The sequence below is a fragment of the Ochotona curzoniae genome, unplaced genomic scaffold, assembly GCF_017591425.1.
Source record: "Ochotona curzoniae isolate NIBS_2020 unplaced genomic scaffold, NIBS_Ocur_1.0 contig_1482, whole genome shotgun sequence".
Lineage (NCBI taxonomy): Eukaryota > Metazoa > Chordata > Mammalia > Lagomorpha > Ochotonidae > Ochotona > Ochotona curzoniae.
The window spans coordinates 3,410,225-3,426,783 of record NW_024465100.1 but is presented as its reverse complement, the minus strand read 5'-3'; the positions used below and the strand labels follow the sequence as shown (position 1 = coordinate 3,426,783).

The window sequence follows — 16,559 nt, the reverse complement described above, 5'->3', positions numbered from 1 at the left end:
AAATGTAACAGCATGTTTGAGGTCAGCATTGTGGCGTAGTTGGTAAAGCTGCCACCTGTGACGCTGGCATGCCACAAGGCAACCGTTCACGGTATGACTACACCACTTCCAATCCAGCTCCCTGCTGGTGGTCTAGCAAAGGCAGTGGAAGACGGCCCGTGTGTTTGGGCCACCAATGTGGGAGAAGAAGCTCCTGTTTCTGGTTTGCTGTGGCCCAGTCTTAGTCATTGTAGCCATCCAGGTAGTGAATAGATGGAGGGAAGATCTCTCCCCGTCTCTTCTCTATTAACTCTTACTTTTAAATAAGTCAATAATCTTGTTTTTCTGTAAATAACATAAGCAACATCAGCAGCTATAGACAGGAGGAAGAAACTATGATCAAAGCCCTAAAGAAAGAGCTAACTGCAGAGACTCTGGGTCTGAACAAGTTGAGAGGTTTCTCTGCACAGGTTCCCTGCCCTCTCACTGCAGTGAGCTACAGGCTCCTTGAAGGCGGGCGCCACCCCATCCAGCGTCACTGCACCGCTCACCGAACTGGCACTGTGATAACAGGAACCTAATAAATACTCAGCAAACGGAAATGAATTCTGTACTAGGCAAGCTTTAACAAATAACAACATCCAAACAGAGCATAAATTCTTTAGCGATTCTACAGCTGCAACAGCCTCCTTTTTTATTAAAAATGGGGTTTTACTCCATTATTTATTATTTAATAAACACCTAATACAACTCTTACCATATGCCAGGCACTATTTTAAGAGGTTTATAAAAGAAATCTGACCAATATTTAAAAATAGAGCAGTTATATGACATTTCAGCCTCCTACTAAAGCCATGACATTCAAACATCTACAAAAACAGAGGAAGAAAATATATCTTTTAGGAGTGGAGAGATGGAGAGAAGGGGAAAAAAGGAGAGAAAGAAAGGAGAGGGAGCGAGGCAGAAGGGAGATGAGGGGAAGATGAGAGAGGGAGGAAGTGAGAAGGGAAAAACAGAGAAAAAAGGGAAAAAGAGAGGGGCGAGGGAGGGGAATGGAGGCAGGAGGCCCTTTGATCCACTTGTTCACTCCCCAAAAGTCCATGATGGCCTGGACTGGGAGGAGCCAAAGCCAGGAGCCTGGAACTCAGTTCAGTTCTTATATGTGGGTGGCAGGCGCTTGAGCACTGGAGCCATTGCCGCTGCCTCTCAGGGTCTGCACTAGCAGGGAGCTGGAGCAGAGTGGAAGCAGGCGTGTACCTCTAGCACCGAATGTGGAGGCTTAACATCTATCAGCTAGTAATGATGCACATGCCCTGGACCTATTACTTCCCTCCAATAGATTTAAATGTTAACAAGGTTAGACTAAAATATGAGGAGGTAACAACAGTATCTGACATGAGCCACAGGAATGAGGAGAGAGTGGTGTTTAAGGCAAGTTTTCTAAAATTGCACCACTTACACCTGCCTCCTTATGCCGCTATGCTGCTATTGTTATGTGTTCATTGTAATCTTGTCTGCTTAAAAATTTATACTCCCACAGAGCATAATCTTCTATGTCTACAGGAAGACCCGGCAGAATCTACTTAGTATCCACTTACTCCATTCTTCCATTTGATATTAATGCTACAGGGAAAAACTTACCCGTTCCTAAAATAACTTGGATAGAATTGGCTTAACCAGTAACACACAAGTTTTCTTTCTGTAAACTTTTCTAAACAGACTCAGCATTTCTTACTCGTACATACAAACTGTTCCCCGAAGCTGTGTGACCTCAAGACCCTTTGTCTCAGAGAGGTTTTCACCAAAACGGTTTGACAGAACACAATTTGGAAATCTGTTTTAGTACGTGCCATTGTGGCATAGCAAGTCAACCTGACATCAATGAGACAAGCATCCCATGGCAGAGTGCTCCTCTGTGCCCAGCTGCCCTGCTTCTGATCCAGCTCCCTGCTAATGTGCCCAGCGGAAAGCAAAAGTTGGCCTGAGTATTTGGACTTCTGCCATCTCTCCATGTGGGAGATTCAGATGGAGTTCCTGGCTTCTGGCTTAGGCTTGGCGGTGCTGAATAGGAGAGTCATTTGGGGAATGAATCTAGGTGTGTGTGGTTGTGTGTGTGTGTGTGTCACTCTACCTCTCAAATAAATAAATAAATCTTAGGAGGGAAAAAAAATCACATTTTCAGATGGTAGTCCCAAACACACAAACTTCCTATTTTGATTGAAGGAAAGTAAAGCAAATTTTTCAACTCTGAGGCTATCTTCCCAGCATTCCACACTCCATCTAAAGCCATGTGCCGACCAGCTAACAAAAATGTGTTTTAAAGTAGATTGCATGAAAACAAACTTAATCATTTAAGCCTCTAAACAGCAAAAGTTCAGTTTGAACTCTGTAAGGCACAGACCCACATCCTTAGCTCCTCTGTTTCTTCTTTACTGAATTATTCTCAGATTCTAAATCTTAAAAAAAGGTTCACAAATCCCATTAAAGTTACCAAGTTTTCTAACATCTTGCATTAAGAAGCACATACATACAGATGATCATTATAAATTAGTGGGTCCCAACCTTGACTTTGGAAACTCCCAAGGCGTGTGTTTCTGCATTTATACAAAGATTTTCTTCAGTTCTTACAAAAACTTAACATACACAGTCCATCTGAATGTCTGAAATAGAAATGCAATGCAGAACCAAATCCCTATTAACAAAGTTGTTGTCCCTGAATGGTGAATTCATCTGCAAATGCACTCTTGATTTTTAGTGGAGATCCTGCTGTTTAACAAGCTAAAGTGATTACTAATAAGCATCTAAGAACATGGCCAATCTTTTGCTTCTCCTTAGATCAGAAAATACCGGAGCGCCTCTTTTCCTCATTAGCTTCAATTCTCTTTTCCATGCATTAATAAAAGTTGAGAACCATGTTCTCTGAAAACCATCTTTTAGGGTAAGCATTTGCATAAGCAGTGAACAGGCCGGTTAAGGGGGCTGACACGATGGCTCAGTTGGCTAATCCTCTACCTGCAAGCACCAGTATCCCCTATGGGCACCGGTTCATGTCTCAGCTGCTCCACTTCCTGTTTCAGCTCTCTGCCTGTGGCCTGGGAAAGTAGTGAAGGATGGCCCAAAGCCTCGGGACCCTGTAGCCACATGAATAACCTGGAGGGGGCCCCTGGCTCGTGATCAGCTCAGCCCTGGCCATTATGGCCATTTTGGGAGAGAACCCAAGGATGGAAGATCTTTCTGCCTCTCTCTCTCTCTGTAAATCTGCATTTCCAATAAAAACACATATATTCTTAAAAAAAAAAAAAAAAGAAGCAGGAGGAGGAAGTCAATTAAGACATCCATATGCCACATCAAAGCGCTTGCCCTGGCACCTAACTCAAGCTTTCTGCTCAGGGGACCTGGGGAACAAGCACTGATACGTCATGGTAGTTTTTATTATTCACCGGAGAGTCTTGCACTATGTTCCTGGCTTAGGGATGCAACTCCTCTGCTGTTTAGTCAAGGCTGGATATGAGTTCTCCTATTTTCTATTTTTCTCCCTATACCTCTCTAATAAATAAATAAAAATGAAAATACTTTTAAGGACTCTAGGAAGCATGAAGCGGCTATATTTATACACGCCACCACAGAAAAGGCCTGATGGGGAATGAAGCTTCCAGGGAATGCTTTACTTGTGTTTGGTGCGGAGGCTCCCCTTGCATTATGTAGGCTCTCTGGGGGGAATTCCAAGAGCTTTTTATTTTGTCTCTAATTTTACTTGTCAACTTCATATTTGCTTGGAATGGCTCTTCAGTGGTCTTACTACTAAAATCTGCAAAGAGATGGCATGTTTCTTTGTTTACTAGTTTGGCCATAGTAATCATTCTAAAGTGTATATCAAAACATCACAACAGCTAAAGTCCTCTCCTCGCACATGCCAAACTCCCATGTGGGCATTGGTTCTAATCCCAGTGGTCCTGCTTTCCATCCACCTCCCTGCTTGTGTCCTGGGAAAGTGGTAGAGGATGGTCTAAAGCCTTGGGACCTTGCACCCCATGTGAGAGACCTGGAAGAAGCTCCAGACTCCTGGCTTTGGATCAGCTCAGTTCCAGCCATTGTTGCCACTTGGGGAGTGAACCAATGAATGAAAGTTCTTCCTCTCTGTCTCTTCTCTCTGTATATCTGACTTTTAAAAAAAAATACCAGCCATCTGCTCCCCTGCCTTCTGCTGCACACCTTGGTTCAGCTCCCAGCAGAGTCAAGGACAGGGTCAGGGCTCCCCCATGGGTTCCCTGCCTCCAGCTGAAGGGCCCTACCTGCCAGTTGTGCCACCCGTCGACAACGCCTACAGTGAAATCCACCCGCAAATATTGCCTGATGACCGCAAGATAGCAAGAGGAAAGGGTGTCTTTGCCATGCTTGTCCCCAGAGTCTGACACCCAAGTCTGACATAAATCCTGGGGACTGAATGATTACTGGAGCAAAGACTCATTCCTTGGGCAGAAAACAGTCTGGAACTCCAAAAAAGAAAACCAAGATTGGTGAAATGGCATGAAGCTCCACGTTGCTCACCAGCTTCCTGTCCCACTTCCTTTGTCATTCCTCCATTTCCTGCCCACTTCGCATACACCAGCTGAGAGCCAAGGAGCCCCTCTCTCCAATGCCTTCTTCCACATGTGTGCCTAAAACTGCCATCTGCCTGCCATTTACCTGGTGTATTCTTCAGGCGACTCCACAGAGGGTTAGCTGTGTTCTTGCAGTGCTACAGAAAAAAAAAAAAAAAAAAAGCTTTCCCTTTGCCTCCTGCATTCCCAATAGCATAAATCAGAAACCTACTTTTCATTTCCACACCATGCTAGGACACAGCGTCAATTTTAAAGGTCAGAGGCTGTCATCCTTGTTTTTTCTCTCTTCATGTTCTCTTTGAATCCTCCAATGCCTTACAGTAACAGAACACTGTCTGATGAATACACTTCCACAGACTGCTTCTTGGATGAGTCACTTAAAGCAAAGAACCATCCCTAGGTATTTACGGTTGGAACTCAGGCTGGCCCAGAGACCACATAACCAAGGCACGTCTTGTTTGGACTAGAATGTGGGCTCTGTGTTGAAAATAATCAATCTGTAAAGTGAATAGCTATTAGAAAAACTGGCTGGTTCACTATAGACCTGGTTTTGCTAAAGGTAGTCTCCCCTCTCCAAATCTGAAATTTTTTCTTTAAATAATTTCCAAACTACAAGCACGAGAAGAGCAATTCCCTGTCTTCATTTCAGGAACCCTAAATTTAAAAGCATTTTCATGTCTGCCCATACAGAGAAGCGCACCTGGAAAATTTCAAAAGGTACTCTCTAAAAAGCACTCATTTCTGGGCCCCATGCAGAGTCCATTAAAATCAGAATCTCTGGCTGTAGGATTTTTTTTTTTTTTTCAAATCTACTTTATATGCCCCAGTCTCCACTGTGTGCAGGTGGGGTGGGACTTTGTTCTAGGCTGTGCTGGTAACTCTAGATTCTTGTCCTTAGGCAAATGCCTCGTGAAGTTGGCCTTTTCTGGATCTCTTCTTTCCTCCCTGGTGAAATGGACAGCCTGAGAATGGAAGCTTCTTTTATGCTTCTGTTTTCTAAGCATTTACGACATTCATTCGAATGTTTATTTGCTGCCCTCCTGGCCTATTTGACAAGGCACAAGACATAGAGAAATGAAGGGGAATGTGTAAGGATGAGAAACAGCAGGCAAAAATTCTAACCGCAGAAGCATGCTTCTCATATACTTAACCAGTCCCAGGGAAGTCAAACGTTATATACATAATCAGTGACGTTTATAGATTTTTCATAGAATCATGTTAACATTTTTTTCTCAGGAAAAAAAAGTTCCATAATACATTGCACTCCCTCAGCTATGTTCTCTCATCCTTCTAGCAGCGACTTTTTTTTGTACATGCTTCGATTACAGCACTGACTACAGATCAGGTGGATGATTTCAATAACACCCCCTCCCTCCTCAAGTCTCTTGAATCACATAGCCTGGTGAGCGACTCAGCCACAGGGCCCCTTATTTCTTTATTCCGGGGATGGCAGCATAAACTTTGTCTTGCTTCAACCAATTTTTTTTCCTTCAGTTAACACATCTATGCAAATTTTAGAAATACACACATATATACATTTTTTTTTCATTTACTCGGTACCTAATGTAAACCTGTAAACCTCTAAATATTTCTTTAAAGCAAATAAAGAAATATTCACCCATGCAGAAGAAGAGAGAACACAGGAGAGGCGCTCACTCCGTTTTATAATATTACAGTACATTGTGTAGTCGGGTGTCAGTATTTATTATCAGTCATTTAGTTTATGATAGAGAATAACTTTTGATTACTGATGCTTGTAGTATTACTCACCCTGTCTTGTACTGTTTGAAGATCTGTATTTTTATTACAAAGTCCAATAAAAATAAAGTGAAAAACCCATAGGTCCCAAAACTGATTCCGAGCTTGTGCTGTAAGTCACATCCTTTCCAATCTAAAAAGTATTTCTTTCTACTGTTAGTCTCTGTCTCTTGCTCATAAGCAAATTTATCTCCTAATGCCTCATTCTTTATTTTAGCCATTAATCTCCCATTGAGAACCTTACCCAATGCTTTTCGCAGATAAAAATATTTAATATCTACTAGATTTCCCCTCTCCACAAAACCATCCGACATAGCTAAGAGGGGAAAATCAATCTTGCGCACGTGAATCTAAGTTTGCTGGTGGGACTCTAAACACCTTTTGCTGATTTCCTCGTCTTTATAGCAAATAACAGATCCACGGAACAAGAAGCCCATTTCTCCTTAGCAGGAAACAAATGGTGCCCCTTCCCTGAAAATAAAGATCCATCAAAATGCCAACTCCCAATAGCTCAGGCAGTGACCTTCTTTGTAAATGGGGTCACGCAGATGTAATTAGTTAAGAGAAGGTCATACTGAGGCAGGCCATAATATTACTGGTTTTCTTATAAGCAAAAGAGAAGAAACACAAAGACATACACACATGAAATCGGCTATGTGACAACAAAGGCAGACAGTACAATGATGCTCAGACAAGCTGGGGGATGCCCAGCCTTGCCAACAAATACCAGAAGTGGAAGAGACAGGGAAGGCCTGTCCTCCACAGGTTGCAGAGGAAACACTGCCATGCTGACACCTTCATTTCACCATTGCAGAGCCCTTTATTTTGCTTTCAACAAGGAATGAGGATGGTTAGGAATACACTTTCTGAGACTTCTGCTTGGGATCTGATTTTCGATTTAATCCAGAAATGGGACAGCAAGTTCACTTCCAATATGTAAGTGGCTTAATTTCCAAGGCTAGTTGAAGAAACTGTATATAGACTGACACTTTGAACATCCTCCAACTCTTTTTTAAAAAATTGTTTATTGATTTGAGAGGCAGAGAGAAACAGAGCAGTCCCATCCACTGGTCCACTCCCCGAAATGCCTGCAACAGCGGAGGCTGGACCAGTCCAAAACCAAGACAGGAACATGGCCCAGCATTCCTCTTCCATGTGGGGGGGACCCCAATCACTTGAGCCTCTACCTGCTGCCTCCCAGGATCAGCGTTAGCAAGAAGCTGTAGCCAGGAGCTGCAGCTAGGTGTCATATCCAGGCACTCCAGCACAAGATGTGGGCGCTTCAATCGCAAGGCCAGTTGTGTGCCTCTAAACCCTTTATCTCATCCCAGCACATATCTGTATTATTTGGCTTTTGTCAGTGAAGAGCTTTGAATACCCACACTCCTTTTCATAACTGAATGTTCTTCCATGAAAACACACACACACACACACACAAAGAGACTGAAACACCACAGGGGTCTGGTGTACCATCTGGATCAATACTCCTTGAGTATACAAAGATTTGCAGCCTGAGAGAGAGGACTCAGTGTGACTCGTGACAATCTTTAGAAAAATAAATCACTGTCACTCTGCTTGATTCCTATTGAAACTTAAAAAAAAAAACTTTTAGATGTTAATTAGCTATTAATCACCCTTTGTGGTTAGTGTTTCAGTTCCCAGCAAGTTCCCCACTCTTCTTCCTCCTTCATTGTATCTTCCAAAGCTTTCCCTTTGCAGTTTCTCTGCTTCATCTCATTCTTATGTACTGCTTTGATCTTACTGGGTTGGATTTCGCATATTCCCTCCCTTGGCTCCAACTCTTTGCATTTTTGATTTCCTGTACAATGCAAAATTCCAGCCAAGTTCGAAACTCATTTTGCATTCCTTCAAGGTCTGCTGTCCGCATGGCCCCGTATTTTTGTGTTCCTACTCTTCCCACAGATCTTCATCAGCAATTCAAACCTGATGACATTATGATTGCATCTTCAGTACTTCGCCACTCCAACCTTATTTATCATGCCTGCATTATTTCCCAAGATAAAGTCTAGAATAACTTCAGAGCAGAGCTGGTTAGCTGTTGTGTGTACGTGAACAGCCCACCGCTACAGAAAGATAAAGCCACTTTCCCCGATTCTGAGTGTGTGCGTTTGCTGAGCTGAAATCCCTCAGCAGTACACTGACCTGCGCTCCCCCCCTCTGTTCCGGGAGAGTATGTTTCCCTGTCTTGCTTTTCCTATCACTCTGTTCTTGAATTGTTCCAGGGAAAGCACGCGGCTCTCGCTTCTTCTCAGATTATATTAAGCTTTCGAAGGGCTCACTCCTACCCCGCCTGCTTCATTGGTTATTTCTCTCACGACCACGTTTTCTTGAAAGAGAATGTCCACTTTAGCCAAAAAGTGGAAGTGAAAAGGCCTCCTGAGACCTCTTTTGCCTCTAGAATCTCCTCTGTATCTTTACAAACCTTAAATGTGTCACACCACTGCCAGGAACTGTCCAAAAACTGCCTTAGAAATGCAATTCCCCTGTCAAAGATATGAATCATCTAGTTTTTTGCCCAATTAAAAAAAATAAGTTGGCTCTGTTACAGGACAAACTCGACAAGAATATGGCACATCAGGTAAGATGCATCGCAATGCTCAAATTTCACTTTGCCTGGTTTGTCTTATCTCTTATTTCTCTTCCTCTTCCATTCATGTATGCATTTGAGAATGTTTTCCTAGGAACTACTTGATACCAGGCTTGATAGTGATTAAGATGAACAAAGATAAGCATGGTGCTGTCCTTGGCCTGAGGGAAGCTCACTGGATTACAAATCATCCAAACCAGCAGAAGAGCTGATGGCAATGCCATGTGACAGGTGCTACTGGTACTTACAAGGTCCTCCCAGGAGCAGCACAACAGTAGGACCAACTAATGAATTCTGCCTCTAGATGATCAAGGAGAGGTTTGACAGAATTTGGAAACTGTATTTTTATCTTCACAAATGGACAAAGGGATGGGAAAGGCTCTAACAAAGAGAGGAAATGACAACAGAGAAGGAAGTATCTGGAATACATATCAACAATGGCGACACAGAACAGCAGCATAAATGCCCTTTGAACCAACATTCCTGTTTTGTCATATAACAGTATCTATTGCATAGGGTTATTGAGAAGACTAATTGTAAATGTGCAAGAGGCACTTAAAACAACCCCTGGCACAAAGCAAATGCTCAGAGGACATGTTCATGTTATTGTTGTATTATAGATAATATTGTATATTTTTACACAGATTCAATTTTTTTTTTCTGGTTCGATCTCTAGTTAGGAGCCGTTTTACATGTCTGAAAAGCTGATGTGGATACCACACTTCCAGAGAGGGGAAAAAAAGAAAAACACAGCTGGGCAGGGCCACACAAACACAATTAACTTGGCCACAGTCAGTAGATCAGACTCTTTTTATAACTGGCTTATGGAAGACAGAGGCAAAAGCCAATAAAACAAGTTCATATCTTGGATTCAGAGTAAGTCTGCTGACAGAGTAAGCTCTGGGATCAGTATAGAGAGAACTCCAGTTCACTCTCATATAGCTTGTACAGCTACACCAAATGGTTTTGAAAAGTGACTGTCGATTATGTAACAGTCCAGAAAAAATGCTGGATTATGCTTCCCTTCTTACCAAAGTTGGAAGAGGTGAAAAACTACACTGATTTTTTAAAAAATAGCTTGCCAAGGACTTCACTGATAGTTTCTAATGCATTCCCATACTTTACTCATTTGATTTGATAAACAGATTCATTCATTTACACAAGGTCATAAATGCACGAGGGAAAATAAGAGACCAGGCCTTCCTAACTTTATAGCTGAGTTCCTCATCCTTTAAACATTTGAAAGATAACTGCTCAAGATTAAACCAAAAGGAAGTTACTAATGCAAACATTGCAACTCCATGGGTTAATCTGATGTTTTTCCAGATCAGCATCCCAAATGGTTACCCAACTACCTCCCTTCAGATCCTACTTCCTGCTAGGAAGGCAGCTCAGACTTGCATCTGTTCAACTGATGTAGGAGACCAGGATGGAGCTTCCGAATGCTACCTTCAATCTGGCGCAACCCTGGTTGTTACGGCCATTTTGAACTTGAAAAGGCATATGGTAGACTCTTTTTCTTTGCCTTTCAAACGAGCCTGTATCTTCAAATAGCTAACACCAGTTAACTGAGTTTTTACTAATAACGTTATATGAGGGGCTTCAAAAGCTCATGGGTGTTGTTTTTAATTCCATTTTTACATAAATATTTTGAAGCCTCCACATATAAAACTCAACATACACAGATCTCCCCAACTATTTTTTTTCTCCAGACAATTGTCTTTGCTAATCTAAATGGCTGTCAAAATTACAAAATAACTTATTATGAATATATGCTACAAACTACTTTGCTTTGAGATTTTGATTCTAAATTAATATGAAAATAAAGCAATGATGAATTTCAGATCTAACAGAGTAACTAATATCAGAATTGCCTTCCTGCCATAAATAACTGTAACACTGAGCAAAATATTTTTAGGCCCAGGAAAGTTGGCAGCTCAAGACATAGACCCTGAGATATTCACACGTACAAATTTGTAGACAAGGACTCTAAATCAGCTGTTCTAGAAGAATAGAAATTAAAATAAAAGATAAATTCACATGGGTGCAAAACAAATTGAAATCCATATGTGCATTTTTTTAATAAGGCACCTTTTCCAAGAACTTTTAAAAGACCTTTCACAAATACAATCAAACATAAAATACACCCTCAAAAGAAGAAAAAGTACGGACCTCAGAGAAATGAACAGCAAACACAACAATCCTAAAATTACATATACAATAACAAATCCCCAAAATACACAGAGGAATATGTAGGCAAATCCAACATCATATTTCGTCTTTACCCTCTCCATAACAAAGAAAAGAAATAGACCAAAACAAAATCTGGATAACACTATCAAATAACTTGACCTAAAGGATATTTATACTAAGTTCAGGAAGTAGTTACTTTGAAGCATATATTTATATCATGGACTAAACTATAAAGTAACTCACTAGTTAGAGCACCAAAAGATTCTTTCAATAAATAGTCTCTAGGCATAACCGGTTTTTAAATTATAAATTAACAAAGTTCCAGAAGGAAATACTTTCTTGGAAAATAACCATCCCAACCTAAATAACACTTCAGAACACTTTCTAGCGGCCAGTGCAATGGCTAATTTATCCACCTACAAGTGCTGGCAACCCATATGGTTGACAGCTGTTCCACTTCAGATCCAACTCTGCAGCTGTGATTTGGGAAAGCAATGCAGGATGGACCAAAGCCTTGGGACCCTGTACCCACATGGGAGACCCGGAAGAAGCTCCTGGCTCCTGACTTCAGATTGGCTCAGCTCAAGTCATTGCAGCCATTTGAGGAGTGAACCAATGGACGGAAGATCTTTCCCTCACTGTCTCATCTTCTCTGTGTAAATCCGCCTTTCAAAAAAATAAATAAATTTTCACACACACACACACAGAAAGCATTCTAAACAACAAGAAAAATTATAATAGGAGCTAGAAAATACCTTAAATGACGGCTAATGAAAGAAAAGAAGCAAAAATATGACTCTTTGAATAAGTTAATAAAATTGGCAAAGCAATAGCAAGACTTTCTCCAGGAAAAGGAGGTGGGAATAACCATAAAAATAAGGAAGAAAACAATCAAATTATGAATGGAGAATGAGATATGAGTAGAAATCACACAGATTTCATAGCCAAAAGAGACTATTATAAGGAAATGCCAATAAATTTAGTAATTCAGTACAATGGAATACTTATCAGTAAACCCCTTAAGATGCAGTGATTTTTTTTGTTTGTTTTGTTTTGTCTTGTTTGTTAATTTCTATTTGAAAGGCAGAAGAGAGGAGAGAGAGAGAAATCGGAGACCCACTGGTTCACTCCCCAAATGGCTGCAATGACCAGATCTGAGTTGGTCTGAAATCAGGAACCTGCTGCTTCTTCTGCATCTCCCATGTGGGTGTAGGACCCCAAGAACTGAGTGGTCTGCTGCTTTTCCAGGTCATAAGCAAGGAGCTGGATCAGGAATGGAGCATCCAGGACACCGACTAGCATAGGTCCCAAACAGATGCTGGTGCAGCAGGTGAGGTATTACCCTGCTATGACGTGGCAGTGGGTTCAAAGATATTATTGATATTTACATTGCACAAAGGGGAGGAAAATCAGCAGAATTTTGTACCAATTATGTGATTGCATGAGGCTCTGAAACTGGCAAAGCTAAACAATAGCGACAAACTCAAATCAACAGCTGACACTTGATAGTAAGTGACAAATGCCGAAATGACCATAAAAGAACACACAAGTTATTTCTAGGATGGTGGAACTGTTCTATTTCTTAATCAGTACAGTGGTTCTAAGCATATAAAACTCTCAGAGCTCATTATGCTTTACACATAACGGCTTAATTTCACTGAATGCAAATTCACCACAATGAAGTTGATATTTTTAAAATATTTGCTTCTTATGCATTTTACATACACACACACACACACACACACACACCCTTTCCATTGGTTGACTGACTCCCCCAAAAGTTCACAACACCCAGGGCTCAACCAGGTCAAGCAGGTCAAATTCCAGAAGCCTGAGGCTAGCATTCGGACACTGTGGTTTAAGCCATTGGCATCCCATATTAGAATGCCAGTTCAAGTTCCAAATATTCCATTTCCAATCTAGTCCTCTCTAATGTGCCTGGGAAGGCAAGAGATAATGGAGCCAATGCTTGAAGACTGCCACCCAGGTAAAAGTGTGGGTGGAGTTCCTGGCTCAAGCACATTTTAGACTGGAGTACCTGGGTTTAAGTCTTGCTTCTATCTCTGAAACAGCTTCCTGATATTACCCACCCTGGGAGGAAGTAGATGAAGACTTCAATGCATGGATATCTGGCACTTACATGAGAAAACCAGATGGAGCTCCTGGCTCCCTTCCTTTGAACCAGGCCAGCCCTGGCTGTTGTAGTCATTTGCTGAGTGAACCACAAGATGGAAGATTTCCCTCTCTCTTTCTGTGTGTGTCTCTCTTTCTAATTCTGCCTTTCAAATAATGAAATAAAGCTTTTTCTTTAAACGCCACTAACTAACTACTATTCAAAGTATTCCATTCTTTAGTATTTCCTTAGGTTATCCAGAGATTGTCCTTTGAGTGAGACAAACAGAGCGGCTATTTTCTTGAAATAGCAGCCATAATCTGAGCAGTAGCACCACCAATGCTTCCGTGGATCCAGGGAATTATCTATTAAGTCTGACAGGGCGCTGAGAAAGTACACAGAAGTGTAGAAATCTAGATGGTGATGACAATGGATGGGTCAAAGTTAAGACCGTAGAAGTCCAGGTATCTCCACCGAAGTGTAAGTTCCTAGTAGAGCACCCAGACATTCAACATTAAATGGTAGGTAATACCGGATGGTAAGTTATGTCAGAGGTTTTAATAAGATGATGGAGGGCACATAGAGTAGATAATGAATCAAGTCCGGGGAGAGGATGTTATTAGGGGTGGCATTCCTATAAAAGGTTGACATTTGTGCTGAATCTAAAGACCTAAGGGAACTATCTGAGCGAGAGACATTCGAGGCAGGGCACACAGCTTGACCTAAGACTCAAGAGAGTTGAATGGCACCCTCTGCAGGGAGCTGTAAGTAATTCTATATGGTTGGAATACAGGAAGTGGATGGAAAATGAAATGGCAGAGCACAGGCAAGGTCCTAGGGAGGACTCAGGAATTTCTGCTTCATGAAAAATTTGAAAGGAAGTCACAGAGGATTTTAAGCAAACAGTGCCATAACAGAGTTAGAGTTTTAAATATTTGCTTGTTTTCACTTTATTTGAAGGCATAGAAACAGAGACTTGGTGTGCTCCCCAAATGCCTATGATGACTAGGATTGGGTCAAGCCACAGCTGGAAACCAGAGACACTATCCGAGTCTCCTGGGGATGGCAGAATCCCAACAACCCGAGCCACCACCTGCTGCTTCCCAGGGTGTTCATTATCAGGAAGCTGCAATCAGGAGCAAAGCCAGAACTTGAACCTGACCATTCCCATTTGGGATACAGGCATCCCAAGCTGCACCCAAATCACCTATCCCTGAATTAGCATTTTGAAAAAAACCAGTTTCACAACAGTGTAGAGAACAGATTGACGGAGGACAAAAGTAAGGACAGGCAAGCTAGTTGAAGAAATCCACGTGGAGGATGATGGGGCTGGAATGGAAAAATACAGTAGGCAGAGTAAAGAGACTCACTGGTCTGAATGGACAGGTTTATTCTTTGTGCAAATAAAGAAACGTCAGCCAACATTTCAAAGACTAAAAAACAATGGCGACATACTAATTCTTTAACTGACACAAGCAAAGGCAGGAACTATCCTCAGTTAGTATGGATACATCTTAGGGGGAAAAAAAATTAGGCTTAAATACACCGAATAAAAGAAGCTTAATAAGTCAGAGTTAAAGAAATTCATGTCTCACATAGGTTGATCAATAAACAACCAACACAAAAGGCAATTCACTAACAAGGGAGCCATCTACTGCCTTGAAAGGAAAGTGCAGCAAGGAAATGACACAAAAACATGGAAGAAGGCCAAGGGTTTTTTGATCGTGTCACATTGTGTAAATGACTCTGTCTTACCCAACATTTCAAGTGGTGAGCACTTTTACTAACGACCAAATGTTTTCACTGACTTCTTTCTTCTGAAAACATCAATTCCATATAAAACAGCAACTGAATGCAAGACACTCACCTGCCATCATTGCTATCATACTGGCTTTATAGACATTAGTAAGAGATCCGAGTTCTCCTGTTGCTAAGATGGTTTTGAGATGAGCTTCCCCACAGGCCTTGCGAAACTGACGAATTTCATCATACAGGGCTAGGGAAGAAAATAATTGAGGCCGTTACAAAGCAGGCAAGTGATAACATAAGTTGGCAGCCGTTTAGAGCTCGTAGAACCCGTTTCATATTTGGGAAACATAAAACATTTGTCACTTTCTAAAAATCACCCCAATTTAATATCGCCTAGAGCACTCTGCTGCAGTTCACATCCTGTGACAAGGAATGCTACGCTTGCTACCATTGAATTGCTTAGCCCTGGCCTGAGGTCCAAAGTCAGTGAGCTTTTAAAATAGTATAATGACACACAAGTTATAAATAATTTCTACCTTTTCCAGATGATGGTTACCGATAAGGAAAAAAAATTATTTACCCTACGTACAACATCATACCCAATTTTTCATCTAAAGAGCCCTATTAATTCTTCCCTCCACATGTCATGGGTTCTCTTGTCAGAATATAAAGTAGACCTCTACAGAGACCTTTGCTAATGATAAAGAAAACATAACAGCTTGTCCCACTCTCTGCCAGGGTGGATGTCAACATATCTAAGTGTTGAGCCTGGCCAAGTAGTGTTCCATGAATGTGCATGAAACCATCTATAGAAAGCTTCAGAAAGGCAGTTATGCATTATTCACCCCAAACTCGGAGCCACCACATAACAACCAGAAAGCACCTTAGTTTAAAATACACAGGAACGTCAAACATTCCATGGGAAAGTAGGATTAAAACCTAACTTTATTTTGGTGCCAACTCTTGAAATCTGTATGCAAGTGGCGTCCAGAAATTTCTTTGAAAATTTACATTATGGGCCCGCCATGGTAACCTAGTGGTTAAAGTCCTTGACTTCCACGCGCCAGGATCCTACATTGGCACTGGTTCTAATCCCAACGGCCCTGCCTCCCATCCCACTTTCTGCTGCAAACTGGGAAAGCAGTAGAGGACCCACATGAGAAACCTGGAGAAGCCCCTGGCTCCTGGCTTTGGATCAGTGCAGCTCTGGCCGCTGCAGTCTCTTGAGGAGTGAATCATTGGATGGAAGATCTTCCTCTGTCTCTCCTCCTCTCTATATAGCTGACTTTCCAATAAAACATAAATAAATTTTAAAAAAGAAAAATATATATTGTGAAACAATTATGTGTGAATTACTACCAGTTTTGAAATAATATAAACTTTTTATATCCTACTTTTGCATGAATTTTGTGAAATTCAAAATTCAGATAACCAATAATAATGCTAGGACCGCAATGGAGCTTTCGATTTCCTGCGTGCATGGGTGTGACTGGCTCAGAGTACATGAACCCAACTGAACCAAGGAGGAACACTCATAATCAAGGGTAGGCTTTTTATG

General features: G+C 41.5%; 1 protein-coding gene across 2 annotated transcripts in view; it reads right to left on the bottom strand.

Annotated features, from left to right (window-relative positions):
- Window positions 1–16,559, bottom strand: part of DERA (deoxyribose-phosphate aldolase) — a 70,830-nt gene that overhangs the window by 14,415 nt on the left and 39,856 nt on the right. For both annotated transcript variants that reach the window (XM_040967546.1, XM_040967536.1), the window contains exon 6: window positions 15,120–15,248. In XM_040967546.1, the coding sequence (XP_040823480.1) occupies window positions 15,120–15,248 (129 nt within the window). The remainder of the gene's footprint in view (window positions 1–15,119; window positions 15,249–16,559) is intronic.